The following is a 16189-nucleotide window of genomic DNA, read 5'->3' as shown; positions in this document are numbered from 1 at the left end:
TGTGTGATAAATAACGAACAACTAATTACACAAAATAACAAGACAATATAATAAATCACATTCAATACCTCCAAGAAGCGCAGAATTGATTGATTACTTAGAACAAAATAAAGTATTTCATATGGATAATCTATCTATTCGATGTGGCGTGGTCGGCAGGCACAAAGAAAGTGAGACAAGTCAGGGTCCCAACCCTGACAGAGCCACAACGCTTTGGAGATGGGACAATAAAACAAGGAAAGTGAGACAAGAATAGCTAGCGTCGAGTCAATGATTCCGTAAACGTATAGACAAAGACAAGAAGATACGGATAAATGTACAAGGCCACACGATCAGAAAATTCAGAAGAGGACAACTTGAGATAGAACAGTATTCATGTATCAGGGTGTCCTCAGTGTAAATCTTTATATCGATACTGTTTATTTAGTCGTTACACATCATAAAACTGTCATGAAAATATCCGCTCTGATATTCAATATAAAAGTTTGTATATAATAAGCTATATAATAGGGTTTCAGACAAGGTTGTTACTCATTTCCCCTTTTCTTTCAATTTACAACCACATTCAGGCGGCGATATGAGAACGTTCCACCACATGGAATTAGCTGATTTTTGGTACACATATGAAACAAGTAAAGCTCTATCCGATTTTCTGATGGAAATTTGCATCCAAAACTATATAACGGGAGAAAATTGCAATTTTATGGCATTTTTCTTCATAATTGTGTCTCTGCAAGTGCATTTTCATCCGAGAATATTTTTTTTTATGTTTTATGAATAAACACGATGTTTTGGAAATATTTATCAAAAGAAATTTATACTATGTTGCGAATTACAATTTCGAGATAACCTTCTTTTATTTACGAACTTATGTCTTTGATGCTGAAATTGACAACTTTATAAAAATACATTTTCACTGAAATTATGAAATCTGGGTGTCGGAAAGGTGTAAAATTATTCTTCGGAAAAGAAAAAAACAGTAGTTGAGCTAGATAAGAAAGTATACGGGGGCAGGCTCCTATGGAGAATTAACATTACTGGAAACAGGCCCTTTTCATCCTCCTAAACCACGTACATCCTCGATACTCCAGGGGTTGCGCACACTTTCGCTCCCTGAACCCTTGTCACACGTCCTAGAAAAACCGAAGGCTCAGTGTGAGGTACCTTGTGATACAAATTAAAAGAATCTGGCAGTCGCCAAACGATAAAGTTGACAGGCTTTGGAACGGGTTTAAGCCTAGTGATTAGTCAGGTGTTTTTTTACCCGAGACCAATAAATAGCTAACTACATATATAACTGTGTGCCTGTAATTTTGCTATCACATATTACAGGGGGACAGAGAACGTAAGAGAACGTAACCCATGGAGTATCGAGGATAAACCAAGTGTTACAATGTATTCACATAATTTAAAAAGGAATAACTCAAAAATTCCTTTATTTTAGAGTATATGTGCCGTTTAAGATTTCATCATTGAAAGAGGTATGGCGGAAAACTGCCCGTATTTCCCTAAGTCGGCATTTATGAAAACGGGGAGAAAAAATTAAGGAATAAAACATTTCGTGTAGCAAAAATGCATACAAAAGATTCAAAACCAATTGAATATCAATTTTTAAACTGCTGAGAAATTAGGTATTGCTAATATAATACTGCAAATATAGCCATATACACTATATCTATGAAAGAGATTGGGTTTCCCGGACTTAAAAAAAATACTTTCAACACTTTCCCATCCAAGGACCAACTTTTGAACAAACTTTTTGTGACCGTGATGTAATATGCCAAAACAAATCGTATTACGGAAAAGTGGTCCTCCTTTGGGAAAGTGCTCAAAATAATGAAAAACAGGGGTGATCAAGTTTCTCTAAACTGCGACCGATGTTGCTAATATCTGTATGTTCTATGTAGCCGAATGTGTAACGCAGTTTACTTGTGACTAGAAAATAAACGGTGCAGGTTCGAATCCTCCTTCAGTTATTTATTTTTTTTAAATATTTAGGCATATGATCATTTTCCTTAACAAGGCAATTTGGGTTTTTTAGTTCGATAGAAAATTTTGTTTTCAATTTAATAGCATATTGTGTGATTTATCAGTTTTGTTAGTAATAATTTCTTTACTATTTAGTGCGACAGACTTCTATCGAAGCATGTCAACAAATCCCTGTACATGTGTACAGTACAGCTACGCTTTGTAGGTAAGACTATTTTTGATGAAATTTAGGAATTGTTTTACCCTCCAACTGGCAATAGTAATTATATCAAGTACTTAAACACCAACAAATAATGCCGAAATACCAAATATGTGGTCTGTTTACAATAATCTATTATTAGACACGGGATTCCGATATTGCTACATGTATAAAAATACCTGAGGACGCGTCATAACAGTGCACGGTTGGATGCGCGCACTAGCGTAAAAAGCTTTGGGTAAATAGGCATAGCAATCCGCCATATCTCTTTGCGGTTTTAAAGAGGAAATAAGAGACATGGCTTGTATATGTAGGAGGTGTTAAAATGAAAAGTTGGGCCGGATTGGCAGAGATATACATTGTAGTTACAGACAGGAGTAAAAGTATTTGTCATGGGAGCAGTTTGGTTCGGTTTTATATAGTTTAAGGTCTCAGTGGTCATTTAAGGATGTGCGTCCATTTGTATATTTTATGAATGTATGTTGTAAGTGTGCAGGGTATGTTGGTGTAATTGGTTCCTTGCAATAGCATCGATCTGATGTCGACTTTATAGTGCTATCTCACTGAAATACCATCGGCCCGGTCACATAATTGTGACTATGGATGAACCAGATGTTGTATTTTCCTTCATTGCTGAACGTTAAGTTGGGTCAGACAACTACAAAGTTTGAAGGACTTTGGTATGTCCCGGCACGGGGACATAATCCATTACCTCCCTTACCTAGGCAAGCTTTCAACATCAAAGCCAAACGTATGATATCGCCAAGCAAGGTCATTGGAAAGGAAAAAATACATGTAGTTTAAAGTAGAGAGAAATAAAGGGAAAGGAATCACAAATATAAATAGTGGTCAGTAATCTAAGGTAGTAACTGTAAGCGTACCTATTTCATCGGTAGACTGATTTCAGCACTTTTTGCGCTTTAAAATATGCGCTCAATTACGAATGCGCGAATTGAAATTCCTATGTACAGTTCCCTATAGAAAATGCGCTAAATTGTTAAATTTCGGAAGTGCCCTAAAATTTGAGTGCGCTAAAATAATTACGTTTTCAGTATATTAAGAGGAGAATGGATGACCTTAAGAGATTTAGTTACGTGTATATGGATGTGGACATACGGTGGAAGGGGGTGTTTGGCGGTGGCTAAAAGTACGATATGGTTAGGTAAATGTCAGAGTTGTGAAATAAAAGTATTGGGGAGGATGTAGAAGAAAGGGGATAGGAATAAAAGAAGTGAATGTTGCAAGAATATATATAAGTTTCTCGTTCAGTTTTTGCCATTCCCTTTAAATATAAGACAATTCAAAAGTGACAGCGTGGGTATTGACTACGAAACCGCATCGCCAACTAATGAGTATATCAAAAATTCGAGTCTCATATTACTAGAGAAAACGGAATATTTCCAATGGGATCACGTTGGCGACCATGTGTCTTGTCCATAGTTCTCATTGAAAACCTTTGTTGCAAGTTTGCCGTCAGAAGTCGACATCTATCAAGGAATCGTGTTCAAGCTCTGGAATACCGAATAAACTGCGACATGACACCGTTTGCTGGTGCAACAGGGATGTTACTATCAAAGAAGGGAACTTCCACAACTGGAAAATCGAAATCGTCAAGCTTAAGAATAATAATTGCTTAAGTAACTTGACATTGGAGAGCTGTAATATACAATGAGGCTTTTACCAATAAATATGTTTCATTCCATACGAATCAAAACGGCTGGAAACGGCTTGTGCATTAAATAAGTTCAGTTGGAATTATTATTTAAAAGGCATCTAGCATAATGCTATAACTGTACAGTAAAATCTTATAAGAACTTCAAGTGATAGGCAAAATAATCAACCGGGACTCGCTTAACTAACACGCAGGCAAGCATGCACCAAACATTGATATATTATTAGTTACATAAATTATGACAAAACAGCGTGTCTTTTAAAAAATAATTAATAAAAAATACTTCATACCAAACAAGTCATATTCACGCAGTGAAGAATACTATCGTAAATATCTGAAGAGTTGTATGTTAAATATTTGGTTGGAAGGTGCAGATAGTTTTGCTAAAGTTATATATTATTATATGCTTAACGACCCATCAACACATACGAGATCATAAGGACCAATAAATGGTCGATAAAACATGTTAAAATATATGACATCATAAGAATTGTGAAACACAAACGTCAGCGTGTTTTAATAAGGTTGATTATATCTTTTGAAACATAGAAACAAAAGTAAAGATCTCACTGTTTCATAAACAGATTATACACGNGAGGGGGGGGGGGGGGGGGGGGGGGTAGTTGCTAAGGAAATCCGCAATCTTGGATCCAAGATGGCGCCTTATTTAGCAACCACCTTAACCTACGCATAAAGAATGTATAGACAACGACGTGCAAGCGGCCAGTATTATTACACACTACCCTGCAAGTATATTGTCCAAATAGAATCACTTACCTTACTCTTTTATTATACCGTTAGCTAATGTATTATTGTGAATTGTCTACGTGTAAACTATTATTTTTAGTTCAAACAAGGACGCAACACCACCTGCTACAACACCTTCCAGAGCACCGACACACTCACTTCCTACACAAACAAAATGTCATCTCAATTTAATACCACACGCGAAAACATGAATTTCATATTGTAAATAACGCATGTTGTAACTATTTATTGTTTTTAATGTTTTATGCATAAGATTATTAAGGAAAATGAAAATTCGTGATTAAAACAGAGCAGGAAAAGAAAAGAAAAGAGAAGAAAAACCAAAACAGCGGCGAGAGAGTCCTGGAGAGAATACCTGAAATCTGAAGCAAAATGCTGAAACAGTGGAGTTAATTCCGTCATTAACACAAAATTGATGACGTCACACGCAAAACACGCACCCTATTGAAAACAGGGGGAGATAATTCCGGTGGTAACGCGAAAAATGATCGAGAGAGAGAGTGTCCCGGAGAGAATACCTGAATTCAGAAGGTAAAAAGTTAGAAACAGGGGGAGTTAATTCTGTCGGTTACGTCAAATTGATGACGTCACACACAATACACACACCTATCTATAGAAAACAGTGGCAGATAATTCCGTCGGTAACGCAATGCACACACTACGATGAAGTGGGGTAGAGGGGGCCGTAGGTTTAGGTGGTTGCTATGGCACCATCTTGGATCAAGAATGGCGGATTTCCTTAGCAATATTTACACAGTTATAACACACGGGCAACGTTTAAAGGGGCTGGTTGGGGAAAAAATGTCATGTTTGCTAAAATGGCATACACATGTTTAAAATACCTTCTTATGAAATATACCGATTCAAATTTTGCTGAAATTCACTCCCTAAGAGTAAAAATTATAATCATATTAAAGAAATCCTAAATCGTCACCTGACAGTCTAAAACTCTCAATTGACCCAGATCAGTGATGTAATTTTACCGCATGCGCGTCATCAACAAGGCATGCAAAAGCCATGACAGGCACGAGGTATCGTCAAAGAACGGATACAGAGTCCACTACAAAACGCAGATCGTCAAAGAACGGATACAGAGTCAACTACAAAACGCAGAAAAAAGCAATGGGCGTTGGACAACCCTTTATAAAGACTTTGGAAGCAGCATATAGTAGGTGGACACGAACACGCAACGCAAATTCTTCACGATAAAATGGGCCCTAACATAATAGGATTTTCTGTGAAGGTGATCTTAAGGTAACTACTAGAAATATCAGCGTTGACGATAGATTTTTTATTAACGAATTCAAATAGCACCTAAACAAAGAATATCAATAGACACGTATAGATTATGTATAATGAATTTACCTGTTACTTTAGTCATAAAAGTTTGAATAGCACCAGTTGCGCAGATGATTATACACAACAAAGTGTATATGTGTATATGAATCCTGAAATACTGCAACATTTAAATGTTCATAAACACACCTAACATTTTCCGAATAAAAATATAAGTGAAAACGGGTAAAGACATGTGAATGAAATAATATCCCGTTACGGGACATTCAACGCTCAGATAGTAACTCAAGGTGTTTATTACAATACTATCGTTTCTTATACTTTAATGCATATTTGTATAGGTTCCAGGTGAATGCCGCTTCTTTGGCAAAGGAGGAATGAGGACGGACACAATTCCAAACTGGATGAAGACATACTTGAGGGCATTTGATGCGGACGCTGTCTTTATCCAATTGGGTGGTAACGATATTCGGCAGAACTCGAACCCGAGAGAGATTTTCAACCGGCTTTCTGTGCTCGAGGAAACACTGGCAGAGAAGGGTGCAGCAGTGTACATCGCTGAGATTTGTAGACGCGGAGATTTCAGCAAAGCACCTGGATTTACTGCGGAATCTTTCAACAAGCAGAGGAATGCCATCAACAGATTCTTACGGACGAAATATGGAACACGCGTCATCAGGATCCCCCTTCAGTACCCAGCCGATTACGATGATAGACTTGTCCACTTTTCAGAAGCTGGAAATAGGAAGTATTCTTTGTGGTTAGGAGAGGGTTTTTTCAGAGTTAATCCAGACATTTGACGATTTACTTTTGTATGTTAATTGTGAACTGTATTCCACAGAGAAACAAACTTATACACAATTAATCACGTATATGTGTATCATGGTATCTAACTTTATTAATTAATTATATTGTAGATTTCTGTATTAATGATTGTTCATGTAGTTCACTGTGTAACTTTATATATCAAAGAATGTAGGTGATACCGGTATAATGTTATTTAGTATACATATTCAAAATTTGAATGAAATCAAAATAATTTGATATCGGTTTGACAGAAAAATATTTAAATAGGCTTAGCCTGTTGTATTAATACATGTACTGTTATATTTCTTATGTAGTACTTGTAATTATGTTTGTTTGTATTAACAATAAAATATTTAAAAATATTTTGAATTTAAATCTGACTGGACGAGTGTGGTGGAATTGCCTTCAAAGTTGATTGAAAGTTTTGAAAAATCTAGTAAAATATTTATACAAATACATGGAGTTTACTTACTTGTAATTGCATCGTTGTGTATATTGTCTTGTCGTTCTTGAACGATTTACCTCCCTTTACTTGCAGCGATATATTTTGTAAGTCACTAATTACTTCCGTATTTCCGCAGATGATAAAACAAATTGCATACATTCGTTACAGTTTGTAAAATAATTTACTATTTCTTCAGTTGATCGCTATCGGTGAGGTGTTTTTGGATGTGTTTTGGGGTCTTTTGGGGTGTTTTTGGGTAAATCGTCGTGCCGTGCCAGGCTGTCAACTGTTCGCAATTATAGAACATAAGTTGTAAATATTTACTTTAATGTGAATGATTTTGTTGGCAAACGGTACCTTTAAGACGTTATTAGGGCGGACATGTTATCAGTGTCCAGGAAAAATGTAAATTTATGGGAAACTGACACCTTTCTTTCACGTCTGTTTTGTCCGTTTTCAGTGGGGCCCCTTGGGGGGTAATTTTTTTACATAAATTAGTGTACAGACAAAACAAAATTTTGTTTGGGGTGGTTTTCGAAATTATTAATTATTTTTATTATTTTACATGTGTTTTTATCTTTATTTTCAGTGTTATGAAATAAAATGAGAGTTTTATAACATCAATTAGTAAATTGTAAGGCCTATCAGACGAGTATAATTTATTTATAATTCTCCTACATCCAAGATGTTAGAGCTACATGTATATGTAAAAATACAGATTATACTCTGCTGATAGTGATTGCAACCATATCTACTGTACATGTGAATTATTTAATGATGTTCATGGATCCTGAATTCATAGAACTTTGTTTATATTGACAATATTGACGGAGGAAGGTCTAAAGATGAAGATGAAGTTTGTTATATACTACTGCAAAAATAAATATTTCCAGTTAGAAATTTCCTATAAAAGTCGCCGGAAGGGGTTGTGAGGGTGTTTGCTGGTTGATTGCTTTGAAAAATTCTCTGATGTTATAGTAATAGACAGTACCTGAATTCTGTTTACAGTAAATATAAAAACAAATATTATAACCCTTCTCCTTGTATTTAAATATTTCTCATTGATAACGATGATTCATGGGGAACTGTTTTAGCCATCCACCCTTTATTGGTCCAGGGTCAAGAAGAGTGTACATGTGACTTCTATAGCTAATATAGCATCCATCACTGGTGGTGGTATCGTGAAATTCAGTAATTTTTCAATGATATTTCTAAAATTGCAAAATTGTGATAAAAAAGATATTGGGAGAATATTTTATTTTTCAAATATTTTTTTATTTTTTCCATGTTTTAGGTGTGCTTTAGTGACCCAGGTATACATTGTGTAGCCACTGCTCCACCTGGTACTTTAATGGGGGTACATGGCACTTCAATGGAGACACCTACAATTAATGTACATGTAGCACTTCTCGGTCTAGGAAGGCATCACACACATCTACAGGCCTAGGGGCACCGGTAATGATTACATCCACACCTGCCCATAAAGAACCTTGCCTATCTGTAGATACATTATAATTAATGTCCAACGTCTCAGATATAGAATAAGTACATGTACATGTATGTATATACTTTTATGGAAAATATCACCCACAATGAGACACATAAATTTTCGTAATATATATTATGTATACATCACATGTATGATAGGCTTAGCTAGTAACACTTGTGAAATGTGTACTGTATGTATGTATACAGATGGTAAATTATAATAAAATTGAAACATTGCCATGAGATCTTGGGTCAAAAAATATAATTGTATTTTGCATTAGACCAGTTTTAATTATATGTCCGAGTACGACTTTTTCTGGGAATACTGTTTTACCCCATTCCGCCCGTGTGTCCGTCTGCTGGTTAAAGATTTTCTGTAGTTTTGGGTAAATCTAAAAAATTACAAGTGGTAGGCAAAAGAAACATGAAATGATGTATTATAATGAATAATGCAAAACAAATATGACATCAGGTTGTGTGAAGCTTTAATTTTCTGACATTTTTGGTGTAAAAACCATATAATTTGTACTTCGCAAGATTTGAGAAAAGGTCTACTGCAAATAAATCAGGGCAAAGGCAGCATTCATGTTTCTAGTTTTTTTTTTTCCAAACATTCTATTTGCCCAGTGATGAATCTACATTTATTTTGTGTGTATCATTTCCAGTTTCGGTAAAACTAGCGGGTCCACCATGTTACAGTATTTCAATATTTCCATAATGTTATGGTTCCTAACAACATTTTCTGACTTGCATGCATATTTATCAGTTGGCCCCAGAGGGCCCAGACACAGGGTAGGATAGGGTGATGAACAGATTTTATATTTGGTTATAATTATTACATATGTACTACAGTAGATTCACTAGATTGCCTGAAACATATTGATGCAATTAATTCTCTGAATCTTACATGCATAGCCATAGATTCTGGTAAATAATATTCTTCTTTTATTTTCATATTGCAGAGCTCAGCCATCTCACTCATATGATATATCTGGTGTGGAAAAAATGCATCAGACTCGGAAGTTTATAATGGTTATATTCAATGGAGTAGCTATCAAAGCAAAAACATACAAAACATATTGATGTACAGGACTACATTTTACACCAAAATACCATACATGAAGCTTGTAAGTGGGGCAACTTTAAAATGAAGAGAGATGTAAGACAATATTGAATAAGACTTCCCTCGCTACTCATTTATAATTATAACACATGGACAAATGGTTGTTTGAATGAAATAATGAATGTGTGATTAAACTTCAGCAATGAGATGGATGAATAAATCATGTAAAAAACAAAAAATGAATGAATGTATGAACTAATGATTGTCTGAGACTCGAAGTATGGTGTACAAGACCCCTACTACGAGAGAACATTTATTGTAAAGAAGCTGATTCCAGGGCCCCAACCCTGGCAGCTTTCAATTGTAAATTTTAATCTGGAACAATAAAAATTTGAAGACAAAAAATGAAAGCATTTTGAGTTTCTCGGCTCCTTTCATAAGATCAGTAGACACAACAAAGAAACCGTAACTGACAATATTTGTCTAAAATTGAGACTTGTATACAGAGAGACTAGTTAGTAAGTTGTTCTTTACCTAAACTCCTCGTGGTATGGGGTTATTTAAGACGAGAGGCCTTGGAAGGCCCAATATGCCTGTTATTATAGTCCAACTTTTATTGGTTATGGTTATATATAACTACATAATGATAAAAGATGAAAGTATACAAATACAGGTATACAGCAAGTTTGATTTTAAATGTGACTTTGAAATTTAACCAGGTGATATTTAACTGTGGCCATGTGATTCCTTGATGGATTCCAACCAACTCTGCTTCAACAAAATTGACCTCTATAACCTTCACCTTTGGTCGTGCAACCCTTGTTCTATCTTCATCTATAACATCCAAGTTTAGAGCCATGAGTCTTACAGTGATTCAGTTATTTTTAACAGACCTGAATTAATTTGTATTCGCCTTTTTGATAACTGAGGGATTTTTTTTAAATCACAGAATATGTATGCAATCATTTTTATTTTATATATATGATATAATTATGTGGTTTATGATTGCATAATTAAATATTGTAGGGCAATTAGTATGTGTAACTCGTGTACATTCAAACATTCTGCTTTCTTTATATCACAGTAAAAGTAGAATAGATTAAAACTGGATCTAAAAAATGATGTTGTGCCTAACAAACACGTTTATAATCTATCGATATGCCTATTTATCACTGTTTCTGTGGCCATGTGATTATATGCCTGTTTACTTTAAGTTGAAACGTTTTCTTCCCTTCAAGTTTGGTCTAGATACGTCTTTGGGCCGTTTTAATTATTTAATTAGTATTCCCGACAGTACCAGGCAAACACGTGTTGTGTTTTCATTAACGATATGCTTCTGTTGCTTTAAAATAGTAAATACATCTTTACAAATGAAACGATGACATTGATGACGGGATTTAGATTACCCCTGATGGGGCCCCCATCGCTACATTGGACGACGATTTGCAGTGATTTCCACGTTTATTGATATTATCATCAATACCGTTATATATAACAATAAAATATCGGTAGGAATACTACACTTGCATCATACATGACATTTGAAAACAATTATTTACGTGTAGTATTGCTGTCTTGTCCGCTACTAGTTGAGTCCGACATGGTGCTATTGTTGATATCTTCACTGCCTCGCTTTCGAAACAACCACGTGACATATATAAATAGATTTGTGCTAAATTTACGCGGGGCTTTCCCCGATATTTCAGTGGTCAAAACTGGACATTGCAAGCAGAACTCGGCCATAATTTTGCATACCACTTTTGGAAGGCCAGAGAACGCACTTAAACTCATTTATTTTGTAATTTTTTTCCTCGACCAGCCCCTTTAAATAGATATAAATACACATATAAACTAAGTCCAAAGATTCACACACAATCGGCTTCGCTATCAGTCAAATATCGTTGAACATGTCATTAAATAGAACGCACAGGCGCTATAACTGGGTTCGGTAAAGTAAAAGAGGTAAAACCCATTGAAGTGGAAACGTACCATACGTACATTGGGTAGTGTAAATAGTGCCCGGTAGCACACGTAGTGGCCAAGATAATAGAGCATCGAAGGGCGAAATACGGGTAAGTAGTTGTTCGATAGATACACACTTGGTGTTTGGTTTGGTTTGGTTTGGTCACGGAATTAGATTAGTTATCGAAGTCCGTGGGTTTTGGTGTAGTATTGTTAAAGATCCTTTCAACAGCTATGGTCATTAAGGAAAATGATGTACCTGATTCTAGTACCCTGTACCCCGTACCCCGTACCCTGTACCCCGTAAACTGTATTTTCACAGCACAATACATTCGATACGATATGTATCTTGATACACATATCTGACTTTAAATGTTAGTTACACAATACATGTAGCTTTACGATGTAAATAGTAAACACAGTTCAAATATATCTTCTTCTTTCTCTGCACAGTGGATAACATCGTTTCTGGTGTTTGAAAAAAGAATCGGTGAACTCACAAGTCGAATTTATTTAAACTTTGATTGATAATAACCGAAATGAAAGTGTACATTTATTTCCTTATGCAAGCAAACATATTTTTTTTTGCTACAATACACAACAAATTCTTGCGAAGCTGAATGATTTAATGAATTGTTTCAGTCTACGCTGTACCCTGTACCCTGTATCCTGTACCCTGTATCCTGTACCCCGTACCCCGTACCCTGTACCCCGTAAACTGTATTTTCACAGCACAATACATTCGATACGATATGTATCTTGATACACATATCTGATTTAAGATTAAACAGTATATGTTTTCGGGATTTTATACATATGTCATAGCTTTACGATGTAAATACTAAATACTATTCAAGTATATCTTTGTTCGAACTGTTTTACGTATTTTGTATCACTGCAGAGTTGATAAAATCGTTTCGGACGTATTTAAAAAGAATAGGTGAAGAATTTATTGAAGAATTGATGGATACTATATTTGTTAGTGCAGGCAAACAAACTGCGGTCAAACCTGCTTGAGCGGTCATCTGAAAAAAGCAGCCACCCCCATTAGGAGATCAGTTTGTGGTCCGCCCGATATACAAAAATATATACAATAAACCTGAAATAAGCAGCCACCCCTCTCTAATGCGGTCAGCGGTCACATAAATCAGGCCCGAGACGTTATCTCCACATGTATTCAGCGGTCATTTTGTCCAGAAATTGACATCAAGAAGATCACAATATATTATCAAGAACACATCTCAATAGAGCAAAGCTAATTACAATGTGTAATTACAAATTAATAACCATAGGTAAGGTTTGACACGTGGAATTTCTATTCTTTATTAACTTTAAGCTTTCCAGCTTATCAGTGTACATGTAACAATATAAATACATTGGCAGACACTGCAAAACGCAGCTGAGAATGGACAAAAGATTTGACACATTTAAATGTCATTATATCATAGTCTTCCTCAATTTAGTGGCATCATATATATATTTGCTAAACCTGTAGTTAGTTCTTTTACATTTGTTGAGCACAGTAATTGTATTAACTTAAGAACAGATGGTTTTCTCCAGTAATACATTTGTATACACTTTGATCTGAGCTCTTGGTATATAGGACAAATAAGCAAAAAATGATATTCGTCCTCTATATCTACAGAATTACATATTTTACAATAGCGTTCATTCCTTACAATATTTCTAGGAACCTTCCGCTACTTGGGGGTAGCCTTCCCCACATATTAAGCTCATCTGATTATGTAACCTTTGTACTGCATAATGCTATTTTTGTTGACAAAATGTTGCTGTTGTATCAGCGTTAATAATGAAATAACACGTACAAATGTACGTACAAAAGCAATGTCTACCTAATTACTATTTTTTCTCTTATTTTGTGTGTGTTTATGTGGGTAAGCCTGAGAGGACCTTGTTGGTAGGGCTTTCCCCAACCCTTGGAAACCTCAGGATTCCCAGGCATTCTAATTATTGTGTATGAATTGCTGTTAACGAGACCATTCTTTCTATATTTACTAAACTAATTCAAGATTCATTAACTTCTCTCTTCATCTCTGTAGTTAACTGATGTATTTATGTGCATTTAAGTATCAATTAATAATATTTGATTTGTATTTTGACTACACTGTACATTTTTGTAACTCTTCAATTTGGAGGAAATAAAGAAATAATTATAACGTGACAAATGAGCTTTGGGGTGGCATTAACCAGTAGTTGTTTACCCCCTGCCATGTAACTGTGAACGAATCCATGGCATCGGTGCCCACGCACCACCACCTGGAATTAAAACATATGCACTTGCTGTTGTAATCCGTAGCAAAACGATCAACTAGGTGTGGCCCCAGCATGCCTCACATAAATCAAACACCCATGCCTGTACTGACCAGTCGTCACAATACTCACACCTGCTTAAATAATCTGCAGTTTCGTTTCTTTCCCTAGGTAGCCATTGCGCAGTGATGTCTATGCTATTTTCGTGACACTCGTCATTTACTTCGCGTTCTATACCTTGTAAATCGGATTTTCTACTCCCTGTTTTCACTATGGAACAAACGTTCTTGTTGCCAGTCAATAACTTAACATGCTTACCTCTGATCGAGTCTACCTTGTCAAGGATTATCCTTTTCATAGCCTCCAACTCCCTCCAAGTTGAGCTATATGTTTTCTCTCTTTCGTTCCACGTGCCTATTGATACGCGGCTGTCCATGTGGCACACATCCCCGACTGAGGGGAGACTTACCTCTTGACCCTGTGTGAGTGCCACATCTACCTCAATGTCGCTGACTGCGTGACCACCACGAAGCCCCCCTCCATGAGGGATCGAAATTATACTACCTCCGTGAGGTGGTCCCTGGTTCGGAACACTCTTTAAATGTACCTGACCCCCTGAGGGTCGACCCATACCAGGAGAACCAACCAACTGGCAACCCAAAAGCCGCCTGGCACCCGCGGTGCTAACCCCTTGACCTCCACGAGGTCGCCCCTCGCTCGGGGTACTGCGAAACTGAACTTCCGTAAGCAAACTGCTGGCCAACTGAAGGCCGCCTAGGCCCTGTGATGATTAACTCTCGACCCTCCGAGCGGACCAGAGTACTATCTCAGTGGCCTCCCCGAGGCTGCGCCCCGCTCGGGCCGTCATCACCAAGACCTCCTGCAGGTCGCCCCTCATAGGGATCTGCAACCCTACCTGTGTCGTCCCCCAAGGGGGCCAATACTGCTGTAACAAGCGTCACGCCTTCATGCGATATGTCTGTGACGTCTGTGTCAACATGGTCCGTGTCTAACGGTAAACATTCCCATGTGCTACATACCTGTGTGTCGCGTACGACATCGCATTGGACTGGTCTATCTGCATGCTGTAGGTAGCCCCCGTATCCTTCTCCGGACGCGTCGGTGCAAACCACGACGTCACATTGTTTCGCCTTGTGTTCTTTTAACTGGGAGCTCTTACTGTTAAGGTATTTCATACAGGCTCATGTCGGTGTATATAGTATGAGATGGGCTCATAACTTTTCCTCAAAATGATAAAAATATGGAAATTTGTTGGTATACCCATGTCAAGAACAGTGTCAATAATGACCTTTGCAGAAATTATTTGTTGAAAATATTGTTGACTTTGTCTGAAAAGTAACGTTTCAATGCAGAATTTTAGTGGCGCAAAATTGCAATGAATAATGAAATTAATGAAAAAACTTACCTGTACATGCATTCCTGACGCAGTTAAATCAGTAGTAAGCCAATCTCATTGCAGTGCAAGATTGGTAATGTTTGGTGGAAAACGGCTGAAATGTCGCATCATTTATAAAAGGGATATCTACTGACTAATCGGAAACTGCAAAACGTTGTTTCTGCTTAATATTTTAACTGGTGTTAGTTTATCGTTGTTTACCGGAAATACATATGCCCCCTATCACGACACGTGCAAAACCCAGCGGAATCCCCCAAGGAGAAAAAGCATCTCGAAAAGGTTTTGATGACTTTGTTGAATCCAAAATGAACGATTCTTTTGTGCTACTTTTGCGCTTTATTCGTTGCACTGGTTACCTGTACGATATAGGTCGCAGTACAAAATTCTGGTATACACGTACAAGGCACTGAATGGAACAGCTCCTCAGTACCTAAGTACCTACAGGAACTTGTTACCCTGTATCAGCCGTCAAGATCACTGCGATCGGAGTCAGAATCTTTGTTGTGTGTCCCAAAATCTCGTACTGTGACCTACGGAAACAGATGCTTTGGGAGGGTTTCGGCTACGTTGTGGAATAGCTTACCATCTGCTATTAGGAAGTCAAATACCCTGGTCAAGTTCAAGAGGGACATAAAAACTCACCTCCTCACGTCTGCATTTTAGAATCTTTGCAAAGACGTCCTGTAAATACCACCCTTTTATTTGTTCAATTATGTGCACATTGCTTGTTAAATGTATGAAAGTGATTGCAAGCCTTTGTTGTTTGTTTTCACAATTATAACCATTACTATTATCCATATGTTGTAAAGCGC

The 16189-nt window shown here is 36.8% G+C and overlaps 1 protein-coding gene across 1 annotated transcript in view; it reads left to right on the top strand.

Moving 5' to 3' along the window:
* The first annotated feature begins 6301 nt into the window (after positions 1-6301).
* Positions 6302-16189, top strand: part of LOC110457589 (uncharacterized GMC-type oxidoreductase Mb1310-like) — a 20722-nt gene continuing 10834 nt past the window's right edge. The window contains exon 1 of the mRNA XM_021508923.1: positions 6302-6695. Within this exon, the coding sequence (XP_021364598.1) occupies positions 6302-6695 (394 nt within the window). The remainder of the gene's footprint in view (positions 6696-16189) is intronic.

Source organism: Mizuhopecten yessoensis, unplaced genomic scaffold (assembly GCF_002113885.1).
Source record: "Mizuhopecten yessoensis strain PY_sf001 unplaced genomic scaffold, ASM211388v2 scaffold9253, whole genome shotgun sequence".
NCBI lineage: Eukaryota > Metazoa > Mollusca > Bivalvia > Pectinida > Pectinidae > Mizuhopecten > Mizuhopecten yessoensis.
This window is presented reverse-complemented; position numbering and strand designations above follow the sequence as displayed.